Source organism: Brachycentrus maculatus, unplaced genomic scaffold (assembly GCF_059751285.1).
Source record: "Brachycentrus maculatus isolate JH-2025_06_01 unplaced genomic scaffold, ASM5975128v1 h1tg000085l, whole genome shotgun sequence".
NCBI classification, from domain to species: domain Eukaryota; kingdom Metazoa; phylum Arthropoda; class Insecta; order Trichoptera; family Brachycentridae; genus Brachycentrus; species Brachycentrus maculatus.
The window spans coordinates 1,082,501-1,110,092 of NW_028280839.1; the positions used below are offsets into that span (position 1 = coordinate 1,082,501).

The 27,592-nt window shown below is 30.6% G+C and overlaps 1 protein-coding gene and 1 non-coding gene across 2 annotated transcripts in view; one reads left to right on the forward strand and one right to left on the reverse strand.

Annotated features, from left to right (window-relative positions):
• LOC148310926 (uncharacterized) overlaps positions 1–27,592 on the reverse strand; it is a 160,582-nt gene that overhangs the window by 22,713 nt on the left and 110,277 nt on the right. The window contains exon 3 of the mRNA XM_088257608.1: positions 14,915–15,148. Within this exon, the coding sequence (XP_088113734.1) occupies positions 14,915–15,148 (234 nt within the window). The remainder of the gene's footprint in view (positions 1–14,914; positions 15,149–27,592) is intronic.
• LOC148310927 (U12 minor spliceosomal RNA) lies at positions 5,870–6,019 on the forward strand. Its single transcript, XR_015837336.1, has one exon. It is a non-coding gene; the product is annotated as a U12 minor spliceosomal RNA (small nuclear RNA).

A 27,592-nucleotide genomic window follows, 5' to 3' on the forward strand; every position in this document is an offset into this window, starting at 1 on the left:
CCTAACATACACTTCTAGCTCCTTTTACGCCCATACATCTAGTCACACATGCCCTCGGATTACGTAGATTTTTTATAGTCTTTTGATAACTCATCTTAAAATTTATTCCATTTTTTATGTATAGTATTGAATTTTTTAGTGCTTAAATTAAGTTATTTAATGACATCCATTTGTCACATACAGAAAAAAAAGTTTTTTTTTTACCTTAGTTTCATAAATATAAAGAAAGTATCAGTGGCGAAGTAAATATAAATATTTGTTCAATTAATTTGTTCGTTCATGAAGACTTAACTGTGTGACTAGCACAATTTAATGGCATGATTGTCAGCTCAAAAGTTAGAGCTTTCCCAAATTTCCCGAAATTTCTTTAAATTCGACGTTTTGGTTCCATATTATCATTTATTTCAATTCAGAGAACAGTCTAAAAGGTTGGGAGTTGCACCTATTACAATATATATTAGAAGGGAGTGAAATCGTTTTGTTTTCTTCTTATAACGAGAGGAATTGAGGGGTTAGGTAATGAAAAATGAGAGAAAATGAGAAACGTTGAAAGCTCTACTACACAAGTATAAATATTGAGGCTTTTAATCTAACCCAGGTGAAGTGGTTTTCCCGTGGGGATGATTTCAGCCTCTTTCCACGCCTCGAACTTTCAAAGGCTTCAAAACTAATCCCTGAAACACTGCGATATTTTATTATATGTGTATCTTACGCATTTTAAGTAATGAACAACCTGGAATGAATTTGCAGAACAACTACGACGTTGAAATCTCCGATTCATTACTTTATCTTTTAACCACTTCACACTCGGTTTTTTTTAAAAATTGGTCGAAACTAATCATTTTTTTAAAAAATTGCATATTAAAAACGTATTAGTAATTTTTAAAACAATGTTTTTGTTCTCTCTTAATTTTTTATTGTAAAACTTAAAAAAAAAAACATGATAAAAATAAAGATGAAATATGCTCCTAAGATGCAATTCTGACATTAAAAAAAATATGGTTACATTTGAAGCAATAAAATTATTATTGAAATATGTCGCGAACGTGAAAGCTGATTCGCGCTCACCAGTGGGCGCGTGAGTGTGAAGCTGTTAAAGATACATTATTTTAACTTACGTCAGTGATTTCCAAAAATCATAAAATGATTTTTTTTCATTTTGATTAAACTCAAAATAAACGTAGTAAAAAAAGTCGAAATAATCAACGGCTATGAATGAGGAGATGCATGAACGTGAAGGAGGCGAAGAATGTTTGCCAAGACAGAGTGGTGTGGCATTCTATTTTTTTGCCTACCCCTGCGGAGAAGCGGCGTGATGGTTAGTTAGTTTTATCAGTTGATAACTCAGTTACATATCAAGGTAAAAATGTTTTCTTAAGTATTTTAAATTAAATCTCATAAAAATTTATCTCCAATTTCCCTTTAATTAATTTTTCATAAAAATAATTGCAATATACAACTTACAATTATGTGTCCTCACTGGGTTTTCTCGTACCGAAAGCACATTGTATATGCTCCTTTTTTAAAAAAATTATAGACTTGTATTTTTTTTATTTATTGTTACTGCGGACAGCTGGTAGAATTCCAAATTGAATTATTGGGTACTATATCCAAAATGAAACTCGGTTATTGAATTGAATTTTACTTGTATTTACATATTATATATGATAATATGTGACGCGTTTCGTCTTATTAAGACAAAGAGTGACTGATTTTTTAGTTTTTTTGTTTTCTCATAATTCGAAGTTTCTATTTAATGATTGTTCTAACCGTAGAATGAGACATTTTATGAGCGCGTGTGATGTCAGCCATCTTTTCACCTACTTATATTGTTTTATTATTTTAACTTTGGTCTCCATTGTTATGGCATGTCTTCGTTTATTATCAATTCGAGAATTGAATTCACATTTGTTCGATATCTTAGAGGTTATCGTTGGGTAGATGCTCGACTGTGAAACTTGCATCACGGGTTCGATTTCCGACAATTGCAAAATAAATGAAAAGTAAATAAAATCGAATTCACGTAAGTCGAAATCACGTTAGTAGAGGACTTAATGTACTATCTGAGTTACGATAGTTACCTAAGACAGCGTCGACATAGATTGTTTCACATTCCTATACACAGGACCAACCTGCCGATGGTTATGCCTGTAGGAAGAGCTACCGCTATGTTGAACAATATCACATTGGATATTGATCTGTTCCATGTGTCCGAAGGAGTTTTCCGAAGCGGGATTCTTCTACACCTTTAAGTTTTCTTGCTTACTTTTAATATATACGCCTTGAATATTGTTTGTTATGTATATATTATTTTTTTGTTTAATAAAGTAAATTGGAATTGAAAAAATTGAAATTAAAAATCTGAAAGTGCCTCACTAGTACCACTCATTATGGGATATTTATAAAGGAGTACAAATTGTTTTAAGGAGTAGGTACTTAATAATTCTGTGATTTTTTAAAAAATATTCTTTGTCATTTTTTGGGCACTTTTTTCAAGATTTTCCAGATGTATTTTCAACGTAGGGATATTTTTATTAAAAAAATAAAATCATTGCGAGTAATACTAGTTACCACATAAAAATTATTTAAATAATTAAAACCCACTTATTTGCTAATAACCTAATGATTTATTGGTCGTAAATTTGGGGTAAGATTTCGTTTCGCAATTATTCCTACCGCTAAAGTAGAATAAGGAGACATTACAGTGAATTAAATAGTTCCATCCTAAGATTTAATTGTTTGAGGGCTGAATTTACTGGAGCTGTTGTAAATTTAAAGTGTTATTTGTGGGGTTTTCCACCCTTCATTAGTTTGTACGTCAGTGTGCGTATGCTTCACGCAAATATTTTAATTAGTGATAGATTCTAAGTCTACATTCGTAGTCAGTAATTTTATAAACAGTACAAATGCCTTGCGTGAATTTTTAGGAACTGTTTTTATAATGACTTACAGTCAAAAGTAATAAAATGTGAATATATAATAAATACAAATAAGCAGGTTTTTTTCCATTAAAAGCGGTGGAATGGTGTTCCGGCAACTTTTTACACGGATATATATTTTAAAAAAAAATTAAGAATGTATAAAACGATGGTTGAAAAATATTCGAATAGTAAAATAAGGAGAGAATGCATAGCTGAGATGAACATTATCGATAAAATTAAGAAAAGTGAATTGAGATCGTTTGGATATCTGAAACGGATGAGGAAAGAACGGCAAAACAAATTTGTGAGGTGAATGTAGTTAAAGATAGGAGCATTAGAAGACCGACGAAAACTTGACGCTATCAATGTTTTAAACACTTGGGCATGGTCAGGTTAGGAGTCGGAAAAATCGGCGGGTACGTATGAGGATATGCATGAATTTAGAAGATAGAGAAATAATGGTAAGACACAGTGATGTTGCGTTCTATTCTCTTTGCCTACCCCTACTCTGAAATGGCATGATGGTTGGTTAGTAAGTTCGTTATCATCATTAAAATTCTGATTTTAAATCAGATATTACATATTTCACCCTTAACTTATACAAAGCTTTTATATAACAGAGCTTTTGGGGTAGCAGATTCCCTTTGTATTGAATAACTCAGCTTTAAATTTTAGAACTATCTAAAATCCTACTGAATTTTGATCAAAACTGAAAACCCACCTTTTCAGTATCTCTTATTCACTGTTATCGATGTACATATTAAAAATTTACAGTTCAGAGGTAACCTTGATAATGGAATCGTAATATCTGGAGAGGAGAGCGACATATTCACTTTGACAATTCGAAGCCGTCTAACGAATCACTACTAAAATTATTATAACATTATTTATTGATTCGACATTAGTTTTATGGAATGACATGTCACTCAGTCACAACAAAAGGTCAAGCAAGTCATGAAGAATGAAGAAAATTTAAAATACATTATAATTTTAATTCTGAAAAACGTTAATTAATAAAATGCTTTTCCAAAAAGTCATCATAATTGTCACCCCCTCTCAGTTCTTAGTTCTAAGTTCAACCGCCTTTATATACCATAAACCAGTTTTTTTTTGTTTAAAAAAAAAATAAAGCTAGCGGTGTGTGATGAAATAAAATTCAATTAGTGGTATATATATATATATATATATATATATATATATATATATATATATATATATATATATATATATATATATATATATATATATATATAATATATATAAATATATATAATATATATATATATATATATATATATATATATAAATATATATAAATATATATATATATATATATATATATATATATATATATATATATATATATATATATATATATATATATATATATATATATATATATATATATATATATATATATTTTTATGTATACTTTTTTTATCTCATCAATAGATGTCTCTAGTGAAGTTCTAGTGATTCAAAATTGGTTCATATATTAAGAACTTCCAAGAATTTGAATAGTGTGGTTGTGAATAATGGGTAGAATTGGTGAATGTTACACGTGTGTAAAGTGATCACTTAAACCATCCTATGACGGTCGTCAGCCCCGTAAATGCCCAGACTTCCATATTCTTTGTAAGTTTCTTTAAGTAAGTTTGATTTAAAAAAATGCATAAGTATATATGTACATTCATGTATAAATCAGTTATGTATTGAAGATGGCAGCAGCCATTTTGTTCATTTTAAGCTAAAATGGCGGGGTTAAATTATAGGATTCTAAACAGGTTCTTGCGTAGGTTTACCTTCAACTTCGAAATTGAACCTCCGCGTTTGCTCATCATATTCACAGCGTGCACACAGCATTACCGTTTGAATCAACGTACTCATGTGATACGGCTGTAGTTGGTTCTTACGCTCAACCAACACAGAATGTGAAGACACCCTGTGAAGTTTGCTAATTAGTCTGACCTACGTAGCGTGCTTGTGTTGGGTAAACTGTCTGTTAGGCGGTTATTTGTTTCTCCGCGGGCTTTGTAGCCATCTTGTCCACGGGATGATTTCGCAGCATTCAATTTACACGACCAAACTCCAAACTTTCATTTGTTTACATCTCAATATAGATGAAGGAGAAGGAAGTCTGGGTATTTTATTAGTCAAATTATTTTACATATATACAAAGAAACGCCTTAGAACATATATTTCAATTGTTTATGTAGCTTATAATTTGACCAGTTATTTATTTTCAAATTATTTTGAGAGTGAATAAGTATTTGGACACACTCAAAATATTGAAAATATCCATTTTCAATTTATGGTTTACTTGATAAATATCACTATTGCTAAAAATCTAGTAATTTTAGTAATCTCGTAGTAATGTCCATCCCTCTACGCTCCTTCACTAACGTCATCCGTAGTCTATCAAATATGTTCGACAACTAAATTCAAGTATCTAGAATGTAAGTCTTATAATTTCGCCTATAAATTTAAGACATATAGCTTCCTAACAATAAGCCTGCTAATTTACTTGCATATAAGTATTGGATACAAAAAAAAAGTGTGTTTGCATATATATGTATATGTAAATAAAAATAGAATTTAAATTATTTAGTTATTGTTTAATAAAGACACTTTATACAAAATATACAGAATTTATATTTGTGCAATATTTTATTTTTCACAATTTAATATGAAAACTTCTGGAGAATATGAGAAATTTTTGAAATTTTAGATGAAAAATATATAAACTTTATTCGTTTAAAAGACAGAATAAACATTACATTTGTTTTAAAATAAATAACCCCACAAAAAGTTTCAGACTAGCTATATGTATTCTTTCGTTCATTTTTTACTTTCTAGCGCCACCAGTAGATGGCGCTATCGCTCATTTTCCAGTACAAGAGTAGCGTCTCAGCGGCAGTATATATACGATCGCCGGTCAGCGGCAATTCGTGCCTTAAACTAATGAGTAAGGAAAATATTAAGCCTTGGTGACGCTTGGCTATGCTTTCTTAAGCGCTCGTATTTTTGAAGAGGTACAGGTCGTCCCTTCGAGATGCTCGCCTACTTTTGCGAGTGTTTCGGGTGAAGCGATCTGCCTCCCTAAACCAAATGTAGTATACTGGGTACAGTTTGTTTGAGGTGTACGGCGTACGGAAGTATCATTCATCATACGTTTTATTCGTATGTGAACACGTTCTGATTTGTGAACCGCATTCGATTTAAAATAAACCTGAAAATTAGTAAAATATATTTCTTCTAACCTTCGTCCGCACCCGATGGTGCATAGGGCAATGCATCATATAAACGCAGTGTTATCTTAATCGTTAGTTGACACATGAAGGAAAGGTGATCATCCCTCCGCTTCAGGCACCAGTCCAGGGTAATATTGCATAAATATTGGAGTGAAAAAGTGATTTATATTTATTTGACCCCCCCTGGAAATCGAACCCGGGACCTCCAGTACGATAAAAGAGCGTGCTGACCGTTACACTACGGATGCGGACAAAAAGAAAGTGCGGAGGTGGGGTAAAATTTTAGCCTGAACTCCATGCCGTTTCTCTGCAGGGGTAGTCAGATAGAATGGAACGCCACACCCATCTGTCTTTGCAAATAATCTTCATCTCTACCACATTCATGCATTTCTTAATATATGCCCACCGATTATATCGATCCTTGACCTAACTACTTACAAGTTTCAAGTATTTAAAATTTATGTATTTTAACATATTATTTTATGGTTTACAGCGTGAATTGTATTTTATGTTAAAAGTTGTGGCTAATGGAGTTGGAAAACTCAGAGCATACGATATGTAGGACTGCGGTCGATAAATAGGATGCTAATATTTGAGCTTTTGTACCTAAGGTAAAGGACCCTGTTACTGACCATAAATTTATTTAACATATAATATTTTTTTTTCACCAAAGTGGAGAAGGAACTAATAATGCGTCTATATGGAAAATATGGAAGGAAGTGATTCATGTCACAAATGATCAGATGCAGTGTCATGTGCATTATCGCATGTAGGGAATAAAGGGTCAGATAAGGAATCATTTCAATTTCGTTAATATTCCATAAAATAAATATTTCAAATAAAATAAAAATTACAACATTTTTGAGTGTGTTCTCAAATTTGAGATCCTCGACTTTGAGAGTTATTTTTACATTTTGACATCTCAAAAAAGATGAAGAAGAATATGAATGTCGGTGTATTTATAGGGCTTATGTAGAATGATTAAGTGATCACTTTGTACTCGTGTAACATTCACCATTCTACCCATGATTGACAATCATACTACTAAATTTTTTGGAACTCCTATATATTCTCGTATATATCATAAATCTCACACACAAACTGAACTCGCACATAAAGCGTAGTAAGTTTTATGATAAATCTAGGAGTTTTTTAAGTTTATAAATATTATATTAATATTAACACTAATCAAATTTATCATAAATAAGATTTATGAAAAATTTGATTAGTGTGGTAGTGAATCATGGGCAAAGTGATCACTTATCCAGCCTTAAACTGGTCATAAGCCCTGTAAATACCCAGGCTTCCATATTATTCTTATATTTGTTGTATTAATGGAATTAATTCTTTGTCATTTGTGTTCAAAATTTTAAAAACTTCTTGATTTGCTGTTGCTCTTAAATTTATAATAAAAATATGCTACGCATAAAATCAAACGAAAGTATCATTTGTAATTATTAGAAAATAAGTAATACAAACAATAAATCATCGAAGAGCTTTAAAGTTTTCACAATAAATCATGGCAACTTATTACGCTGGATACAATGATTCCGGAATAATACATATATTTTCCGTAGTACGCAGTTCCGCAACAAAATAAGCAACAAGTAGAAGCCTCCGCACCCCTAACTCTGCCTTGTAATCGAGGGGGTAGGTGGCTCTATCGATCTGCCGCTAGGGGAGGGAGGCTGTATGGCTGGGATGGCAACTGATTCACAATCAGTCATCCGACTAGCAACGCGTAGTGCCCTGCATTTCAATTCAAATCGCATTTTTTTTCAGGAAACATTTAAAAGCTCTAGAAGTTAATTACAGAGTATAAACTAACTAACTACTAGTACTAACTAATAATGAACTTTTTATTTTTTATGTACAGTAAAACGTCGATATTACGGGCCTCTATTTAACGAGCATCACATCAAACGAAAATCGGAAAAAAATCCAAACGAATTTGGAAAAAATAAAAACATGTTATTATTATTTCAAACCCTTATCAGTACCCCAATGATGCATGGGGCAGTACAAAATTATAAAAATAGTGTTATCTTGATCGTTATTAACACTTAAAGGAAAGGTGATCAGCCCTCCTCTTTAGGTACCAATCCGGGGTAGTTTGAATAAATATTAGAGTGAAAATATCACTTGTTTTTATTTGACATCTCCCTGGAAAAATGATCCAGGGACCTAAAGTAAGGTAGTCAAGCGTGCTGACTATTACACTGCGGAGGCAGATAAAGAATTTCGGACATATTGTAGACAAAAATCCAGTCAAATGGAAAAAAAATCAAAACTTCCTGTTAATTCATACATGCTTAAATTCAAGTGTCGCCGCGTGTAAAAACTTTTTAGCGGCTATGATGATCACAAATTATGTCTCAAAACTTCAAAAAAGCAAACAAAACTTGATTCCTTTTAAATCAGGATTACCGAAAGCAAGCGCGTCGATATCAAACAACAACGTCACTTCACGATGAGTGTCCGAAGACAATAAATATAATTTTGTTTGTTTTTGGTACTGTTTATTACAGTGTTTATATTAAAAAAAAAGGTTTCTGATTTATTTCTAACTATTTTTACAAATTAGACTTTTGGTTTTAACGGATACCAACTCCCCGCAATTAGTCCGTCATATCAAGGTTATACTGTACCTATAAACGTATTACTATTATTTTTTTAATTGTCATTATTATCATCAATGTTAATAATGTCAGCCTCCCCTTAAGTACAGTGGTTTGATAACGTGCCTTTTGCTTGTTTGTTAAGGGTTTGGTTTCTATGAGAGAGGTCTCGTGTTTGAATCCCAGGGTGGCTAAAAATATTGTATCGTCAAGTTGAGTTAAGTTAAGTATTCATGTTCTTTAAAAGTAAAAAACCATTACTACGATTTAAAAAAAATATTCAAGATAAAAATTTATCTTTCAATGTGGAAAGTTAGAGAATTATACGCAAATAACAGTAAAATTGAGCTTTTTATCCCAATTAATTGAGTCTACGAAAAGTTATTTTTACATTAAAAGCTTTATAAGGCTAAATATACACTCCCTGTTTAAATTAAGGCATTCTCTGTATTAAACATTGAGAAAACGTATTTCATTAAAGATTATAACTACGTTTTTCTATTACAGCTAATGTTTATTCTAGACTTATTAACAATTTGAATATTAAATAGGTAAGTACCTCTTTTGAGCATTCAAAGGAATAAAAGGAATGTGTGTGTAAATCATGCAATAATTCATCAAAGAATCGTAGCACATAATATTTAAAAAATGTACGTAACGAAATATTGCCTACGCAGTAGCAAATGAAAATAATAATCGTGAGTAGATATAAAATTTTTATTCAATTATTTTAAATTATTATTAAAATATACATTTTGGAAAAAAAAAACACTTTTTTGTTTCGAAGAGTTTAACTTGTTCGGAAAATAGAAAAAAAGTCAATAAAAACCCAAGGAAAATCTTTTTTAATATAGATTCTCGTTTCCCTACTTTGTAAGGAGCCAAAAGTTCCAGAAGAAGGTCTCCTTTATAATATTTCTTTGTAAATTGTAAAGAAGACCGCCTTGTCAAAAACAAACACGTTTTTAGTGGATTTCATTTATTTTCTTCCTTTATTATACAATATCAAATTAAAATATCTGAATGATCAAGAGAAAATATGGAGGCAAGTTGTACAAATTTCGTGTATGATGTAAGGCTATAAATATAAAATAATTAAAGAAATAAAATCTGCTGAAAATTTTAACATTGAATATATACGAGTGTAAAGAAAGTGTAAAATTACTATCAAGTAAACAAGTTTTTTTTTAATTGTTGATATCTCAGCAGAGATGAAGAAGAATGGATGGAAATCTGAGTATGCACAGGGCTTATAACGTTAAAATCAGAGTGTGTACAAGGCTTATGACATGTCAAAGGCTGGTTTAGTGATCACTTAACCTATCATAGGTTGGTTAAGTGATCACCTTTGACACGTTGTAAGCCCTGTAATTACCCAGACTTTTATATTCTGTTTCATTTATTTAAAGATGCCAAAAAAATGTAAATAAATAACTCCTGGAAAAAATACAGATTTTAATATTTGGACACACTTATAACGCTTAAAAAGTACAATTTTATTATTCTAGATGTTTAACTGTATCAATTTATTATCCATCTATCCCTATAGAAGATGAGATATTTTTTTTTTTATAACTTTGTTTTTAAAAAATACCAAAAATAATGTGGATAAAATCATGAATAATATCGCGTTTTAATAATTTTTGTGGATTTAAATAAATGTAAAATTGGCAATTGGCAATATAAAACTTGTAAAGTTCGCAATAAAAATAGGTAAATTATTTCGAGAAATAAAAATACTTTGAGTTCTGATCCACTCACATTTTTATTAACCAACTAGTTTCGGCAACAACCTGTTGCCCTCTTCAGGGTTTCATTTATTACTGAAACCCTGAAGAGGGCAACAGGTTGTTGCCGAAACTAGTTGGTTAGTAAAAATGTGAGTGGATCAGAACACAAAGTATTTTTATTTCTCGAAATAATATATCAATATGATCCACAAAGTTAATGCTTTCAATATTCAAAACAAAATAGGTAAATTGACAATTTCATTGCAATTATTGTAATTCCAAATTTGTTGACCTATTAATCGCATAGGTTAAAATTTTATTAATGGAGCTTTCCAATTATTTCCACTAAATATTGCAATTGCGTCCGACAAGAGTATCTATTCTCGCCTGAGATTATTAACTAATATGTCATTTTCGCTATATGATATGCCCCTTTGTAGAATATTCTGGGTTTGAGTAACTGGTAATTAGGTAACTAACATGCTAGTTGGAATGGACTTCTGAGGGATTCCACTAATTGCACCTGATATTGGTCACGATGCAATTAAGTCATTTTAGATCAAGATAACTACGTTTATTATATAGTAATCCGTTACCTTTGAGCTTTTAGGGGAGTCAAAGGATTGTAAAGAAAAAATTAAATGCTTTATTTACAAATTATTTTTTGACATCTCATCAAAGATGAAGAAGAATATGGAAGTCTGGGCATTTACGGGGCTGACAACCGTCATAGGTTGGTTTAAGTGATCACTTTACACACGTGTAACATTCACCAATTCTACCCATTGTTGACAACCACATCACTCGAATTCTCAGACTTCTATATTCTTCTTCATCTTTGATGAGATGTCAAAAAATAATATGAAAATAACTCCTGTATTTGGAGATAATCCAGATTTTGTGAACAAGTATTTAGACACACTCAAAATGTTGCTTTATACACACATATTATAGTGGTAAAGAAGCAATATTTAAACCACTATGTAATTTTCCATTTGAAAACCTACGAAACAACTTTATTAAAATCACTAGACATCTTTTTAACACTTAATTATGATGTCAATCGGTTTCAAAGCAAATTTATAATAATATAAAATAATTTGGTATTGATTAGTCTTCTTTTCAGAAGACTAATCAATACCAAATTATAAACGTGTGTGCATATTTATATACATGTAGGTACACATATGCAGGGCTTTTGTTCATGTAACGCGGTGGAACGTCATTCTAGTATCTTTTTTCACTGATATTTTTTTATTATTTTCAAAATCGTTTAGACGAAACAATGTTTGTGTTTACATTATTACAATCTTTGTTTATTTATAAAATTCGTTAAAATGATAAAATATGGTAATTTAATGAATACTTAGATGCTATTTGAACATGAGGACCTTTTTCGTTTAAAAAAAGTCCTGTGTGTATGTATGTATGAGTGTGACTATTTAAATGCATTTAATTCTACTTCATTTGCCTTTCAGTAGCTAAACTGTTAAAATCTATTGTGACACATGTTCGATGCATTCCGCATCAAAACACGTGTCACAATATATTATAAGAAGTGGTATTTACATGGTAAAATTTAAATTAAAAATATGAAATTTCTTTTGATTAATTAATCAATTTTATAAAATTAAACAACTTTGTTTTAACCAGTTTTTTATTATAAGCACACTATAACCTACCGGTTTTGACAATAATTTTGTCATCGTAAGGGTTTATTAAATTCTAAAAAAATATAAACGTTAAAATACTCATAATTAATTACAATTTTTTAAGGATTTAACGTAGGTTAAAGTGTACTAATAATTAAAAAGTGGTTAAAACAAAGTTGTTTAATTTTATAATGTTTATAAAATGTGCCACTAAGTATCTGCGAAAAACATTCAAGAAATAATCAATTAATTGATGTTTTTAGAATTGCCCGCAAATCTGAATAAAAATTAATGATTTAAATTAGTTACGAATAGTTCTCATAACTATGCAATGTTTTGAATATTTGTGGATTGTTCGTCAACAATTTTAATATGAGTAGAAGTTTTACCTTGAATATCTAGAGTTGCACAGGTTCCAGGTACTACACAGAGTATAATTTGAAAAGTTACACATCCCCGACTACATACCCGTCAGAGTGTTCAACGAAAGTTCCGATATTTACGTAGACTTGAATACTGATTTAATTTTGGCATTATAAATATGATTAAAATCAAATTGAAAAGATAAAAATAATAGAAAATAATCACTGCTTGAAAAACGTCGATTTACAATCATATTCTCTTTTTTATTTTTCGGTTTTTACAAGGCGTACCCGTCTACGCGTTGCTGTGATTATTGAAAAATAAATATAAAAGAAAGCACACATTTATAATCTGTCACCAGTCTGATGATAATGGTCACGACGAAACCCGGTCACTGGTCAAACAAAATAAATGTTTAAAAAATATTATTTTATTACATGTTGTATTTTATTACATTTATAATCTGTCTAATTTCACAATTCTAGTAAAGCAGTTAAAATATTAAACCAACTAACTTACCATCACGTCCTTTTCCACAGGGGTAGGCAGAGAGGATAAAATGTCTCAGTGCTCTATGTTTACAAACATTCGTCACCTTTTCCACACTTTTGCATCTCCAATCTTACCGCATTTTGGCCTGTCCACTTTTTAGTATTTGAAGAAGTAATTGAACAATCCAGATTTTCCCGGTATTCCTCGGTTTCTATTTTCAACTACTTATACTTCGTCAATCTATTTAATATATTATCATTTTTAAAAGCGGAATATGTTTTTGTAATTGCCCTGACTCCAAAAAGTATTGAAAACGCAAAAATAATAAAGCAATAAAAACACGGCGATACAAGCATAATTGAATTTAAGATTCTTAAATTGATTTGAAATAGGAAAAATAAACCTACATATTGTTCACTCTATCCAATAACGTCGTGTATTAAAAATCGTAATTTTTCAGTTGTGCATGTTTTGGGAATGCCCAGAAAATGTACTATATCCCAGCAAAAGCGGCATATTTTTAACCTTATATTTACCCTCTATAGGGCGGAATGTGTTGTTTTTGCATTTTGAAGAAAAGGAATTGGTTAATTATTTTTTTGAATGTACTAAATATTTTTCAAATGGAGAAAAAACCTTCAGGTTTTACCTAAAAAGATTTGTTGCACGGTAAAAAGTTAAAAAAGTGGCTTGATATTTATTTTTCACACATGTCATTATATTCTTGAATTTTAAAAACGATCTCCTGAAAAATCAAGTTTTTTTATATATGACGTTGTTGAAGGGAGTGAGTGATATTACATTTGAATTACATATAATACGAGGAAAGTTTACAAATTCATTTTGGAAGTAGGATAGTTATGGGTTACATTACTATGCAATAAGTATAAACCCTTATTGTATTAAGGGAAGCTATCGGATGTTCAGAGTATCGATTCTCGGAGTGATGTAGTTTGAAAGGGATGACCCTGAACATTTTATGACCTTTTCGAGAATGTATGCTAACTGAAGAAACGGGTGTGCAAATAGAGTCGAACTCACATCATATTGTACTACAAAGTTGGTCAATCACAGCGAAAGAGTGCGTTATATGAAAAATTTATAAAATATAAATACAAGTTTTGTAGAATGTAAAATATAATATCACGATAAAGTGTAGGGCAATTTTTTTATCGCACAGCTAAACATTTTTTGTAACTTGTACAAAAAATATATAAATAACTTGATATCAGACATTTTTTTATTACCTAACGTCCAAGTGACTCTGAAATCTAGCTACGGCTTATGCAACACCGCTTATCATGATCCTTCTCAGGATTCAACTTTTTAAGTTTCATAGCCTATGCCTACTCGTGAGTGGATTTACTCTTTATGTTTAAAGTTACTTTAATTTCATATACAACATTTTGAGTGTGTTCAAACAGTTGTTCACAAATCTGGATTATCTCCAATTAAAGGAGTTATTTTTCATATTATTTTTTGACATCTCATCAAAGATGAAAAATAATATGGAAGTCTGGGCGTTACAGGGCTGACGACCGTCATAGGCTGGTTAAAGTTATCTCTTTACACAGTGTAACATTCACCAATTCTACCCATTATTGACAAACACACCACTCAAATTCTTGGAAGTTCTATATATATGAACCAATTTTGAAACATTGTTGTTGAATCACTAAAACCTTACAACTTAGTAGACTCAAAAAATCTATGAGTGTGATTTAACAATTAATACATATATTCATAACATATTCTAAAAAAATGCGCATGAAAACAAGTCTGACCCATAGCGCGGCCGTTCACGTTTAGAATTAGAAAGTTTGAGATCTCAGCCTTGAATTAACTTTTTTGGTGATAATCAAGATGAAAAGAATTTTGAATTCTTACCCCAATATGCTGTCCATCAACGTAGAGTTGCGGTACAAGGACGTCGGAGGACCTCATCCTGTCCTTGATTTCTTCCTGGTATTCCCCGCTCATGAAGACATCTCTCTCCTCGTACTTGATGAGCAGATTCCTGAGGATCTTCTTCACCAAGATGCACTTCTGGTAGGTCCCTCGGACGATGCCCATCGAAGTGCTGTAGAGGACGACTTTTCCGGCGTCTTTTTCCTTGTAACTCTGGAAAAAGGGAAAACAGAAAGTTATATTTAGATAAACTATATTTTAAATATTGTTTTATGTTTGTATGTACTCGTGTGTGTGTATATATAAATATATATATATATATATATATATATATATATATATATATATATATATATATATATATATATATATATATATATATATATATATATATATATATATATATATATATATATATATATATATATATATATATATGTATATATATATATATATATATATATATATATATATGTATATATATATATATATATATATATATATATATATATATATATATATAAATATATAAATTGTTTGTAATAATTTATGTGTTATACTTTACACACGTGCAATATTCATCATTCTACCCATCATTGAAAACGTGTGCACATATGTAAAGTGATCACTTGACTAGCCTATGACAGGTCAAAGGCCTATAAATACCCAGACATTCATATTCTTTATCATCTTTCTTGATATGCCATTTTTTTTTGGTTAAAAATCTCAAATCTCCTAAAATTATTCATTTATCTCTATAATTTTTAACGAAAAAATGTATTCGAGTAAGGTACGTGCGTGTTTTTATATTCACCCATGATAAAAAAGTTTTTATTTTTTTTTTATAAAAAAACAACAACAAAAAAAAAACAATGGCAGCGCCATCTGTTACATGTAACAGAAAACACACTAACAGCGTGTTACGTGAGAGCTGCTATCATTAAGCATTTTTAATATTGTCCATTGCAATGAGGTTTCACATTTCTTTATTGTGAAATTAAATGTATAAGAATTACGTCCAATTTTTTCTTTTCCATTTCCCTACGTTAGTCACAGAAATGTGTAGTCGGTATAGCAAGTCAAAAATAATTACCCGGTCTCTGGCGACAAATTAGATTTTTAGAATGACAATACCAACTTAAATTCAAGTCTTAGGTAATGTTATTGTTGTCGTAAAACAAAGAAATATTCAAATCATAAGGGTCTTTGTAGTCCGTTATGAATAATTTAAATGCAGTATTCTATTTCTTATTCATCGTATCTTTTCATATTGAAACCTTGGTGGGTATTCCATACAAAATCCCGGTCGTATTAGATCCTCATTGCTTTAATTTGCTTTTTGATTGCATAACATCTTTTGTATAATATTGTAACCTTGTACTCAAAAGTTATTACAAGAAAAATGCAAGAATGAAGGATGTCTTTCTTTTTGTAATTTCAATTTTCTGAAGATTCTAGAATACTTACAACTAATGGATACAAGCATAAATCCTGTCAATGCATCGAAATACGTGTCATGTAAGATTAAAAGAAATTGTGACATTTAATAAGTAAAATTAAAAACGGTACACATAATATCAAATTTGTGTTTATTATAGTTAAAAAATGATTGGCAATTGAAACATAAATATAAAATATATTTATTTACATTTATTTATTTATTTATTTTTCAAAACATATTACATAATATTCCCGATGAGTTATTTCTATTTTTTATTTTGGAACATGGAATTTACGTTAACAAGACTGGAACACAAATAATAAAGTTACAAAAGAGATTTAAATAATACATGGCAAAATTTAAAACAATAAACAGGTATAATAAATGGGCATAAGAAGCATATTAAAAAGAAATAAATGAGAAAAAAATTAAGTAAGAAGCTTATTTAAAATAAACAAATGAGAAAATATAAAAAAATTAGAAAAAAAACATTAGGTAAAAAAACAAAATAAGAAAATATGACTAAACACTACATTTATATCTTTCCATAAAGTATCTTTTCAGATCATTTTTTTGCATCCCCGAATGGGTTCTATTTTATAAATGTCAGGCAGCTGGGTTATTTTGGTATAGGCAATATAACAATGGTGTTTTGAATGTTATAACAACATACAAATAAAATGAAGTAAGATTTGCTTGGATGATGTACTGTACTTTACATATTCTGTATGAATAATATGTACAAGATAGAAGCACAAATTATTAAAGTTACTCATTTGATTTCTCATGAAATGAACAAATACACCTCACGACACACCTATTACGACACATGTTGTATGTGTGTATTATGGCAGTGTTCCACAAACTTTTTCTGTTCAAGGTACACCTGCTAAATCAAGAATTTTTAGAGGTCCAAAGATAAAAACAAAGTGTATTTAATATTGATGTATCATTAATAATAATATAATGCGAAAATATATATTACGTCTTACGTTAAATGCAAAATCTAAGCCTGCTTAGCTGAGCACAGGAGATCAAAATTTTGAGCAATTGTTGATAAGACTGCTTTCATCTCTTCGTTGATCATCCGCATGCGTTTTCTTTTTTTTAAAAAAAAACAGAGTCGAAAATCTCAATTCAAACAAGTAAGTCGTGGCAAATGGTAACATAATTGTAATAGCATGCTTTGAAAGAAGTGAATATTTATTTTTTATTTGCAGACATTTTTTTTAGATGGGAATTGCATTTATTATTTACCTTGCTTATTATGTACAAGGTTTATAGATCATTTAGTGGATTTTTGTTTCTTCTAGCATTAGCTAGATTTATTTGAATCTGTGTTGAGAACAGGAGGGATAATCTAATGTATATGCAGACAATGTGCTAGAACTGTTTCGAAAAATTTCAGTTTTAATGTCCGATCCGTTTTTAGCTCCATGAATTCTTCTTGCTCGTTTATCGGTAAGTGACTTTTTCCGCGGAACACCAACTAATCACCACGGTACACCAGTGTGCCGCGACACACACTTTGCGGAACAATGTATTATGGCCTTAAACTAGTGCTTTGAGCGTGGAGCTAGTTTTTATAAATTTACAGAGGGTGGAAAATACCCCATCGCGCGTGTTGCTCGTATTTTAAAAAGGCTTTCTTTGATTTCGTTCGCTGGGAAAATGTTAGTTCAATCGCTAATGAAATCCAATGGCACGTTTATCGTAGGGATTTAACCAGAACTATAGAGAATGTTGATTTTTTTTAAAAGTGTCTCAACTTGATATGAAACATGTATTTGATTGGTAGTCAGTGGCGTGCAAAGAGCTGTTAATTAGGGAAGGCAGTAAAGTTGGGTAAGTTTAAGGCATGGTAGGCACTTGTCGTGTTTCTATATGAAACGCGAGCAATCCATAGGCACTGCTTTTCTGCCCACTTTAAGCACTTAAATTTCAACAATATATTAGTGTTTTTGACATCTCAATATGGATGAAGAAGAATATGGAAGTCTGAGTATTTACATGGTATATGATTAAAGGCTGGTTAAGTGATCACTTAGTACACGTGCAACATTCACCATTCCACTCATGATTGACAACCACACTACTCAATTTTTTGGAACTCCTACATATATCATTAATCTCGTGACGTTTTTTTGTTACCTCCATGCTTCACTTATACATATTACGGTTGGAACCAGGACTCAATTGCGCACTGCCAATTTAGCTTGGTTTTTTAAAATTATTTCACATATTGATGATGCTGATAAATAAATAAAATGTAAAAGTAGCATCCGAATTCAATATTGAACGATTTATTTGATTTGATTGAGTAATGTGAATTAGATCTGTTATCAGGGGACTAAGGTTGCAAGGGGTGGTGAATAAAAGCGGAAAGATATGTTGGTCTCTAATATTAACAGGATAGTGCAAGCGAAGCTCAAAGTTTATACATCCGTTCTGTACAAGACACTTCTAAAATAACAATTTTTTTTTATATTTTAATTAAATTCAACAATTGAATAATCCACTGAATTAAGTTTTATTTTTATTTACGACTAGTTTCGAAAACGACAATTGTTTTCATCTTCTGGTACAAATTAAAACTTTACCAGAAACTTACTTTGTAGTTTTAATTTGTACCAGAAGATGAAAACAATTGTCGTTTTCGAAACTAGTCGTAAATAAAAATAAAACTCAATTCAGTGGATTATTCAAGTGTTTAATTAAATTAAAATAATCATGTCATTCCACTAAGTTAATGCCGAATCAATAAATAATAAGTTTTTTATAATTTATATTTGAAGCACAAACTTTGTGATTTTCCATTTTATAACTAAAATACAAGTTTGTTTTAAAATAACCACACATATTTTAATATAACTTAATTTTAATGTCTACTGGCCTCGAAGCTAACCGCTTCTTTTTCAAGGCTGATTATTAGTATTAATTAATCTTGTAAAGTATTAATCAGTCTTGAAAAATAAGCGGTTAGCTTCGAAACCAGTAGACATTATAATTAACTTATACTTATAGTGATTTTAAAACAAAGTCATATTTTAATTATAACATATTTTTTATTGATTTGGTACGAACTTTGTAAAATGATATGTTGATTTTTAAAAATATATTTTTTTTTGGAAAACTGGCAACATCGTTTCTACAGACTGTCAATTTGACGGTTGACAGTTGATTTGTAATCAGTACGTTTTGCCATTTCACCGTGAATAGACTGAATGACCATTAGGCGCGTCGTAGGTTCGTGAATGAGCCGAAAACATTATTCAGCTTTATCTTTTTCAACTCAAAATCTTGTTTGGAGAGGCTCAGCGTAACTAAAAATATATGATTGTATTTAGTAGAAATGTAAAGAAATTGTTTAAAAAAATGTAACTAAATTAAATTAAAAAAAAATGTTTTTAAAAATAATTTCCCTTAGTTAACGATTTCACTTTAAAACTATATTAATAATTAATGAAAGACAAATGTTTGAACCCTTATGGTAATACCATTAAGTAAAGCGAAAAGGTGTATAAAATGTTAGGGGTAGAGAACGGAATATTGTAGTAAGCTGATGGCTTTATCGGCTAAAGAGAAAATGGCGGCACCTGTAGATCCCTTCAACCCTTTACAAGGTTGTAAAGTATAAAGCAAGACTGTATTAAACTCAAGTTTACACGACAACTATTTTTCTTGGGTATTTCTCTAGTTTATTCGCAAATTGCTCTTAGAAAGAATGAATAATGCAAAGTATGCTTCAAAGTTACAGAATATTAATAGTCTCCGTTGCACATTTTTTTATCACAAAAATCTTGTCTTTAATTGTAACTTTGAAGGAGCTTTTATCTATTCTTTAGGAAACTCGCTCATTCTGTGTTATGTTCAATATATCTAGAAGATTCAAGAATTTGAGTTTTGTGGTTGTCAATCATGGGTAGAATTGGTAAATGTTACACGTGTGTGTAAAGTGAAAACATAAACCAATGTATGACAGTCGTAAGCCATCTATGTTGAGGTGTCAAAAATAATGTAATATTGAAATTATTTTTTGAACCTCAATTTAAGGATATATCGCTCACTCCTTTCAAGAACGTCATAAATAAAAAATCGTCAATTTTCAGTTGTGCATGTTTTCGGAATGCCCAGAAAATATATGATATCCCAGCAAAAGCGGCATATTTTTAACTTAATATTTACCCGCTACAGGGCAGAAAGTGTTGTTTTTGCATTTTGAAGAAAAGGTATTGTTTACTTTTTTTTGTTGTTGATATATTATATATTTTTCAAATGGAGAAAAAACTTTCAAGTTTTACCTAAAAAGATGTTTTGCATAGTAAAAAGTTCAATAAGTGGCTTGATATCTATTTTTAATACCTAAATTATATAATATTTTCACGTTCTCCTGAAAAATCAAGTTTTTTGATTTATGACGTTCTTGAAAGGAGTGAGCGATATGGAATTATATTAAACGATAATGTATTGAAACACGTATTGTTGTACGAGGTTTGTAACAGTTTTGTACAAAATTTACAAATTAAAACATGACATTTGGCTAGCTTTAGTAATCACTATGTTCACTTGTTAACGTTCACCATTCTGCCCTTTCTTGAACAAGGTCATAAGCCCATGTTCAAACTTCCATCTTCCTTCATACAAAAAAAACTAAAGATTTTTCATTTGAAGTTAAGACACCTATAAATGTCATCCGTAGGGTGAAGAATACAGTGTCTAGTACAGATGTTCCCAAACTCTTTTATCTCGTAGACCCCTTGCCTTACCTGATATTGATTTTTATCAAATTCATTAACTTCAAATGTATTTTTGACAGCCGGTATATGTAGTGTTACTCACTTTGAACCACACATGTTAGGTTTTATACATTTATATTTTAAATTCAAATTAACACATAGACCCCTTGCAAGTTGTCATAGACCCCTGGGGGTCGATATAGACCACTTTGGGAATCACTGGTCTAGTACAATAAATTAATTAAAAATATTATTTGAAAAATCCAATACAATAATATTTAATTAAATGCGTATTTAAAAATACGTGCCTTTTAAATTAATTGTGAAATTACAGACCTTAGGTTTAGTATCGGAACAGAATCCTTTCCAAGGGTTGAATGAACATTATACTGTTAATTATAAAGCAACATTTTGTTTTCAGTGTTCTTGTGTAATCGAATGAAATAAAATTATTGTCAGGGGTAGTAGTTTTAAGGGAGTTCAAGTGAAATGCCGTTAGAGGGTTAAATGTACCTATTTTAACGAGATACGTGCTGGAAATTCTAAGTTCAATGGCATGTACTGGCTACTTCAAAAATTGTAGTCTCGTTATTTTGTGTGTGCTTCTGTGGCAGAAATAATTATACTGACTGTGCATATATAGAGTATCAAAGATAATTGAATGGTAAATATTTAAAGTCCTCTTATATTGTTGATACGTTAGTATTTTCTGAATAACACGTAGGGTGCGGAGTACGCGCTAGGCGCGTATATTAAACATTTCCACCGGTGCGGAATACAATGGCTGATAAGAATAAATCAAATGGCTTAAAAGTACCATAGCGTACTTGAAAGTATACCATTACAGTCTTGACACGATACTTTATGACGTAATGAATGAAAAAATATATATAAATAGTCAATTTTCATGTATAATTTGCTAGTGTAAGCTCAGATTAACTCCCCTCGATGATTAATGTTTGTACTCGCTTGTCTCAAAGCAAGTATAAACGTAATTCGCGCGTGAATGCTACAGACAAAGGGAACAGTGTATACTAGTATCAACTTAACATAAATTTCATGTTTTTTTTTAAAAATAGTAATGTAGTTTTTGCGTTGTGAAATTAGCTATTTTGTCAGAATCTTGTAATTATTTGCGATATATTAAACGCATTACATGTGTTATAGATAATACACTTAAACATTATTAATTTCATATATTTTGTTAAATATTGGCATTGTTACGAAAAGTTTCTACACAAAAAAGGTTGGGCCTTTGCCTACTTCTTATAAAGTAAATATCCTACCCTTTTGTAGTTTATATCGTTATATTTTCTTCTTAATACTGGCGTTCCATGTGTCAAAAAACTAATAGCGAACGAAAACGCCTTTTTATGTTTAACGAGATTTACAATGATAAATGTTAAAATTGCAATGTGTTGGTGAAATATAAATTAAAATAAAAAAAAAAACTATTTAAAAAGAGGAATAATCGCAAAGCCTTTAGAGGCTTGTCTGCAGGTAGAATAGTAAGAATAGGGGAGGTAGATGTGAAAAATACATCACAAATACCCAATTCAATTGAAAATAAATCATTCTTGAATTTAATTTCCATTTGGCGGGAATTGAACCCGCGACGCCAGTTTCTCAGTCGAGCATCTACCCAACTACGTCACGGCGTCTGTCATTGTACATTCATGGGTAGAATGGTGAATGTTATACAATGCATTTAAAGAACACTGAAACCGGTCAAAACAAAAGGCTCTAAGCCCTGATAATAATTATACTTAAAATGTATTTTATCTCGATTACTCGTTTACATTTGTTGAAAAATTAATTAAAAAAATTGATAAAACCCTTATGTGAGATTATATCCGGTATTTGTATTATAAAGTTTTATAAAAAAAAGGAAAATGTGTTTTATTAAATTTAACCGTCCATACTTTTAGATATGAATTTGCGATATTCAAGAATAAGGGATGTAAAAGTTATTCAATTAAGCTTTTTACGAAATTTCGATATTGATGTATATGATTACAATATCCCATGTCCTAAACCAACAACATTTTGAAGTATTAATAATTCCGAGTTTTATTTTTCGCCAATGTACGTATCGCTCACTCCTTTCAAGAACGTCATAAATCAAAATACTTGATTATTCAGGAGAACGTTTTTAAAGTTTAAAACTATAATACAATGTATTAAAAATAAATATCAAGCCACTTACAGAACTTTTAACTTTGCAACTGATCTTTTTAGGTAAAACCTGAAGTTTTTTTGTCCATTTGAAAAATATTTAGTTTTTTAAAAAAAAATAATTAAATAATACCTGTTCTTCAAAATTCAAAATTCAAAAACAACACTTTCTGCCCTGTAGCGGGTAAATATTAAGTTTAAAATATGCCTCTTTTGCTGGGATATAGTACATTTTCTGGGCATTCCGAAAACATGCACAACTGAATATGGACAATTTTTGATTTATGACGTTCTTGAAAGGAGTGAGCGATATCACAAAATACCCTTGAAGGTCGAGCAAAAGGCACTAAGTGTAAAAACAATTGTAACATATTTTAAAGGGGGTTATGGTTCGTTCATTAGTGTCGCGAATCCTAAGTTAGAGTTTCATGATTCAGACCCACCCGACCACAGCTTAATTTCTGTCATTATAACGAGCCTCTTAGGCTTAGACATATACAGTGGAACCTCCCATAACGAGCACCTCTCATAACGAGAACCTCTCATAACGAGAACCTCTCATAACGAGAACCTCTCATAACGAGAACCTCTCATAACGAGAACATCTCATAGCGAGAACCTCTCATGACGAGAACCTCTCATGACGAGAACCTCTCATGACGAGAACCTCTCATGACGAGAACCTCTCATGACGAGAACCTCTCATGACGAGAACCTCTCATGACGAGAACCTCTCATAACGAGAACATCTCATAACGAGAACCTCTCATAACGAGTAATTCACATAACGAGCAAAAAAATCCGAAAAAGTTGCTCCCTTAACGAGCGATGTTTCGCATAGCAAGTAACAGAGGAAGGGCAAGTCCCTTTTTCACGACATTCACTTGTGAACCGGGACTTTTGCGGCTTGGGAAGGAAGTTTACCAAGAGGAACCTCACTTCTACTTGGAAAAAACTTTGGCCAGAGAGTGTTGTCAAATGTGATTTTGAAATAATAAGAAGAAAAACTTATTTTTTCAATACTAAAACGGTGTTTTAAGATAAAAAATCAATTTGGTCAAAAGTTACCTGGGTTCAAAGAAAATTAAATTGTGATTTAACGTATGTTGGGCCTTAACGCCAAACAATAGAAGCCTTAACTTTAGTTGAAGCCTTTATTATCATCTAATAAAGAGAGTTTGTAACACAAATATGATCTTATGATCTTTCAACGACTTTGCCATAATTAACGACGTTCATTTATGTAAGGCAGAAGTAAAAAATATTTAAAAAAAATTCTTTTCGTTTTAAAAAGAAAATGTTTGTATTTTTATTATTTAAACAAATATTTCAATTTCATACTATTTCTGTGAGCCTAAGCGGCTCATTATTAGAAATAGGTATCAAATTATGGTAGAGTGGGTTCGAACCGAGAAACTCGGACTTAAGAGTCCGTGACACAAACTACGGGACCACAACCCAACACAATTCATCTGTTAAGAAAACATTCACTTTTTAATAGATTTATATTATCCACTGACACTTCGTGATGGAATTGCATTTTTAATAAATTATTAGATTAAAACCAATATTTTTAGCTTTTCCACTTTATTTTTATTTGACCAGCGACCGGGTTTCGTCGTTACCGACATCATGAGACTAGTCTGATGATGTCGGTAACGACGAAACCCGGTCGCTGGTCAAATAAAAATAAAATGGAAAAGCTAAAAATATTGGTTTTAATCTAATAATATATTAAAACATTCACATTGATAAGTCGCCCAACAATAAAACTGAATACGCTGAAATATTGAAAACTGAAAAAAAGCTCCACAGAAATTGACGATAGTACAAAACTACTTGCATTGTGTAGAGGCTGCTTTTCAAACGTAAGAGCTTATAGTAAAAGGCGGTTCGAACTTATAATGACGTAACTAAATGTTCGTCGGTTGAATAAGTTTGCTATCGGAAAATATTTCCTTCAGAGCTTTCAATTTCCTCTCTTACAAATGTTAAAATGAAACCATCAATCGAAGTTGAAAAAATGAAATAATGGAAACATACTGAAAGACATGATCTGATGGAAATACTCACACTTTATATACCTACATACTTAAACGTCAAAATAAAAAAAGATTTCTTATTGTTTAATTTGATAGTATTTTTTTTTAAACAATTTAAAATTCTCTATTATTCATTGTTGGTATTTGGCTAACTTGAGTTATCACAGAAACGAGAATCACTCGAAATGCAATCCCTCAGACGAAAGTGCGGGAAAACGATGTATGATAAATGTTAGAATGGTGAAATTTATAAGAAAAGAATGTAAGGCTGAGATAAGTATTATTGATAAATGTAACAAAGGTGTGTTATGATGGTTTGGACATGTAAAACGAATGAGTGAGGAAAGAACGGAAAAACAAATTTATGATACGAATGAAGTTACAATGTTTCTTGATATGGATCTATCGTAAAATGTACGACGATAGGTGCAATTTTTTATTTGAGATTTTTAAATGAAATCGTTAGAAAATTAAGATATATCCTAGTTGTCACTACATTTTTACATTTGTCGCCTCGGTGCTTCCCATAGATTGAATGTTCTTCGTAAATTTTACGAATGTCCCGTTATCTTGGGTTAAATCGAAATATTTGATCGTATTATCTATTTTTTTTAATCAATTATTTGTGAATTACTTTTTTGTTGCTTCCCATGTGGTTTTTGTAATATATTTCTCATATACCCTATTTCTGAGTTCAGACCTGATGATGGAAGCATAGCTTCCGAAACAAGTCGTTATAATCAAATAAATGTAACTGGTATAAGTGGTAAAAAACAAATGATTTTCTTTTACAATTTCATCATGTCTGACCACAAAGTTAATGCCGAAACAATAAATAAAATACTCCTTTTCTATTTTTCATTTTTATATGCATTTAAAACAACAACAAAAAAAGTATCTAACGAAATCAGAGAACACACCTTTATGTTCATACCTCTAAATTACCGATGGCCATAAAAAATATTGTCTACGACCACACTGGCGTAAAATTCACATTAATTTATTTATGAACAAGGATGTTTTATGATTTAATGTTTTTATGAAGCATTACATAATAAAGGGACAATGAAAGGATTCATATCGCAAATGGGTAGTAAAACAGCACTTTGGCGTCATGAAATATTACATTTTAAATCGGGGTTTCAAATAAATAATTAAATGGTAGTGACATCTATTGTCTAATACTGTAAGCTGCTAACTCTATCTAGTATTCAAACCTTTTAAAAGCAGGACGTGACAAGTAGCAAAATACAACTGATAGAAAAGCTTATGTAGATGGAAAACAGATGATTTTACAGAAAAAAAATAAATACTACTGAATAAAAAAAAGACGAATGATATACTTTTACTTATTTATTAAATTGTATTAAAACAAATAAAAGTATATCATGAACAAAATAAACATATTAATTTAGTTTCTGTGGCTTAGTCTAATTAAACGGAGAAGAAAGCGAATGGCGAGGCCAAAATTGTAATAAGTATGCTGTCCGCCATGAGCAATGTTTGCTGTTACGTTCGGCAGAAAGCGCTGCCATTGAGTAAAAAAGCAGTTAAAAAAACATGTTTTCACGTGTCGCTCACTACTTTCAATAACGTCATATATAAAAAACTTTTCAGGAGATCGTTTTTAATGTTTAAAAATATAATAAAATGTATCAAAAATAAATATCAAGCCACTTATTGAACTTTTTACTGTGCAGCAGATCTTTTTAGGTAAAACTTGAATGTGTTTTTCTCTATTTCAAACACATTAAAAAAAAAATATTAAACCATACCTATTCTTCAAAATGCAAAAACAACACTATCTGCCCTGTAACGGGTAAATATTAAGTTAAAAATATGCTGCTTTTGCTGGGATATAGTACATTTTCTAGGCATTCCGAAAACAAGCACGATTGAAAATTGACGATTTTTGATATATGACGTTGTTGAAAGGAGTGAGCGATGTATACAAAAACAAACCTGAATGCTACGTTTTGTCAAAATTTCAAAGCAATTGGTGAATTACTTAAGGAGTGCTAGGATTTTGAACAAACGGATATAAAAATTATGAAAGTAGGTATTTATGTGCTTGTACATTAAAATTATATATATAATGTGATCGTTATACAACTTATGGTATATAATTGTATTCAAATGGTTTATTAGTTCAAATTATGTATAATGAATTGATGTACATTAATCTGCATTACATATGATATATGAAGTTTTTTATCATGCAAGGCTATAAAAAACACTAACATTATCCATACGGGCGTAACGA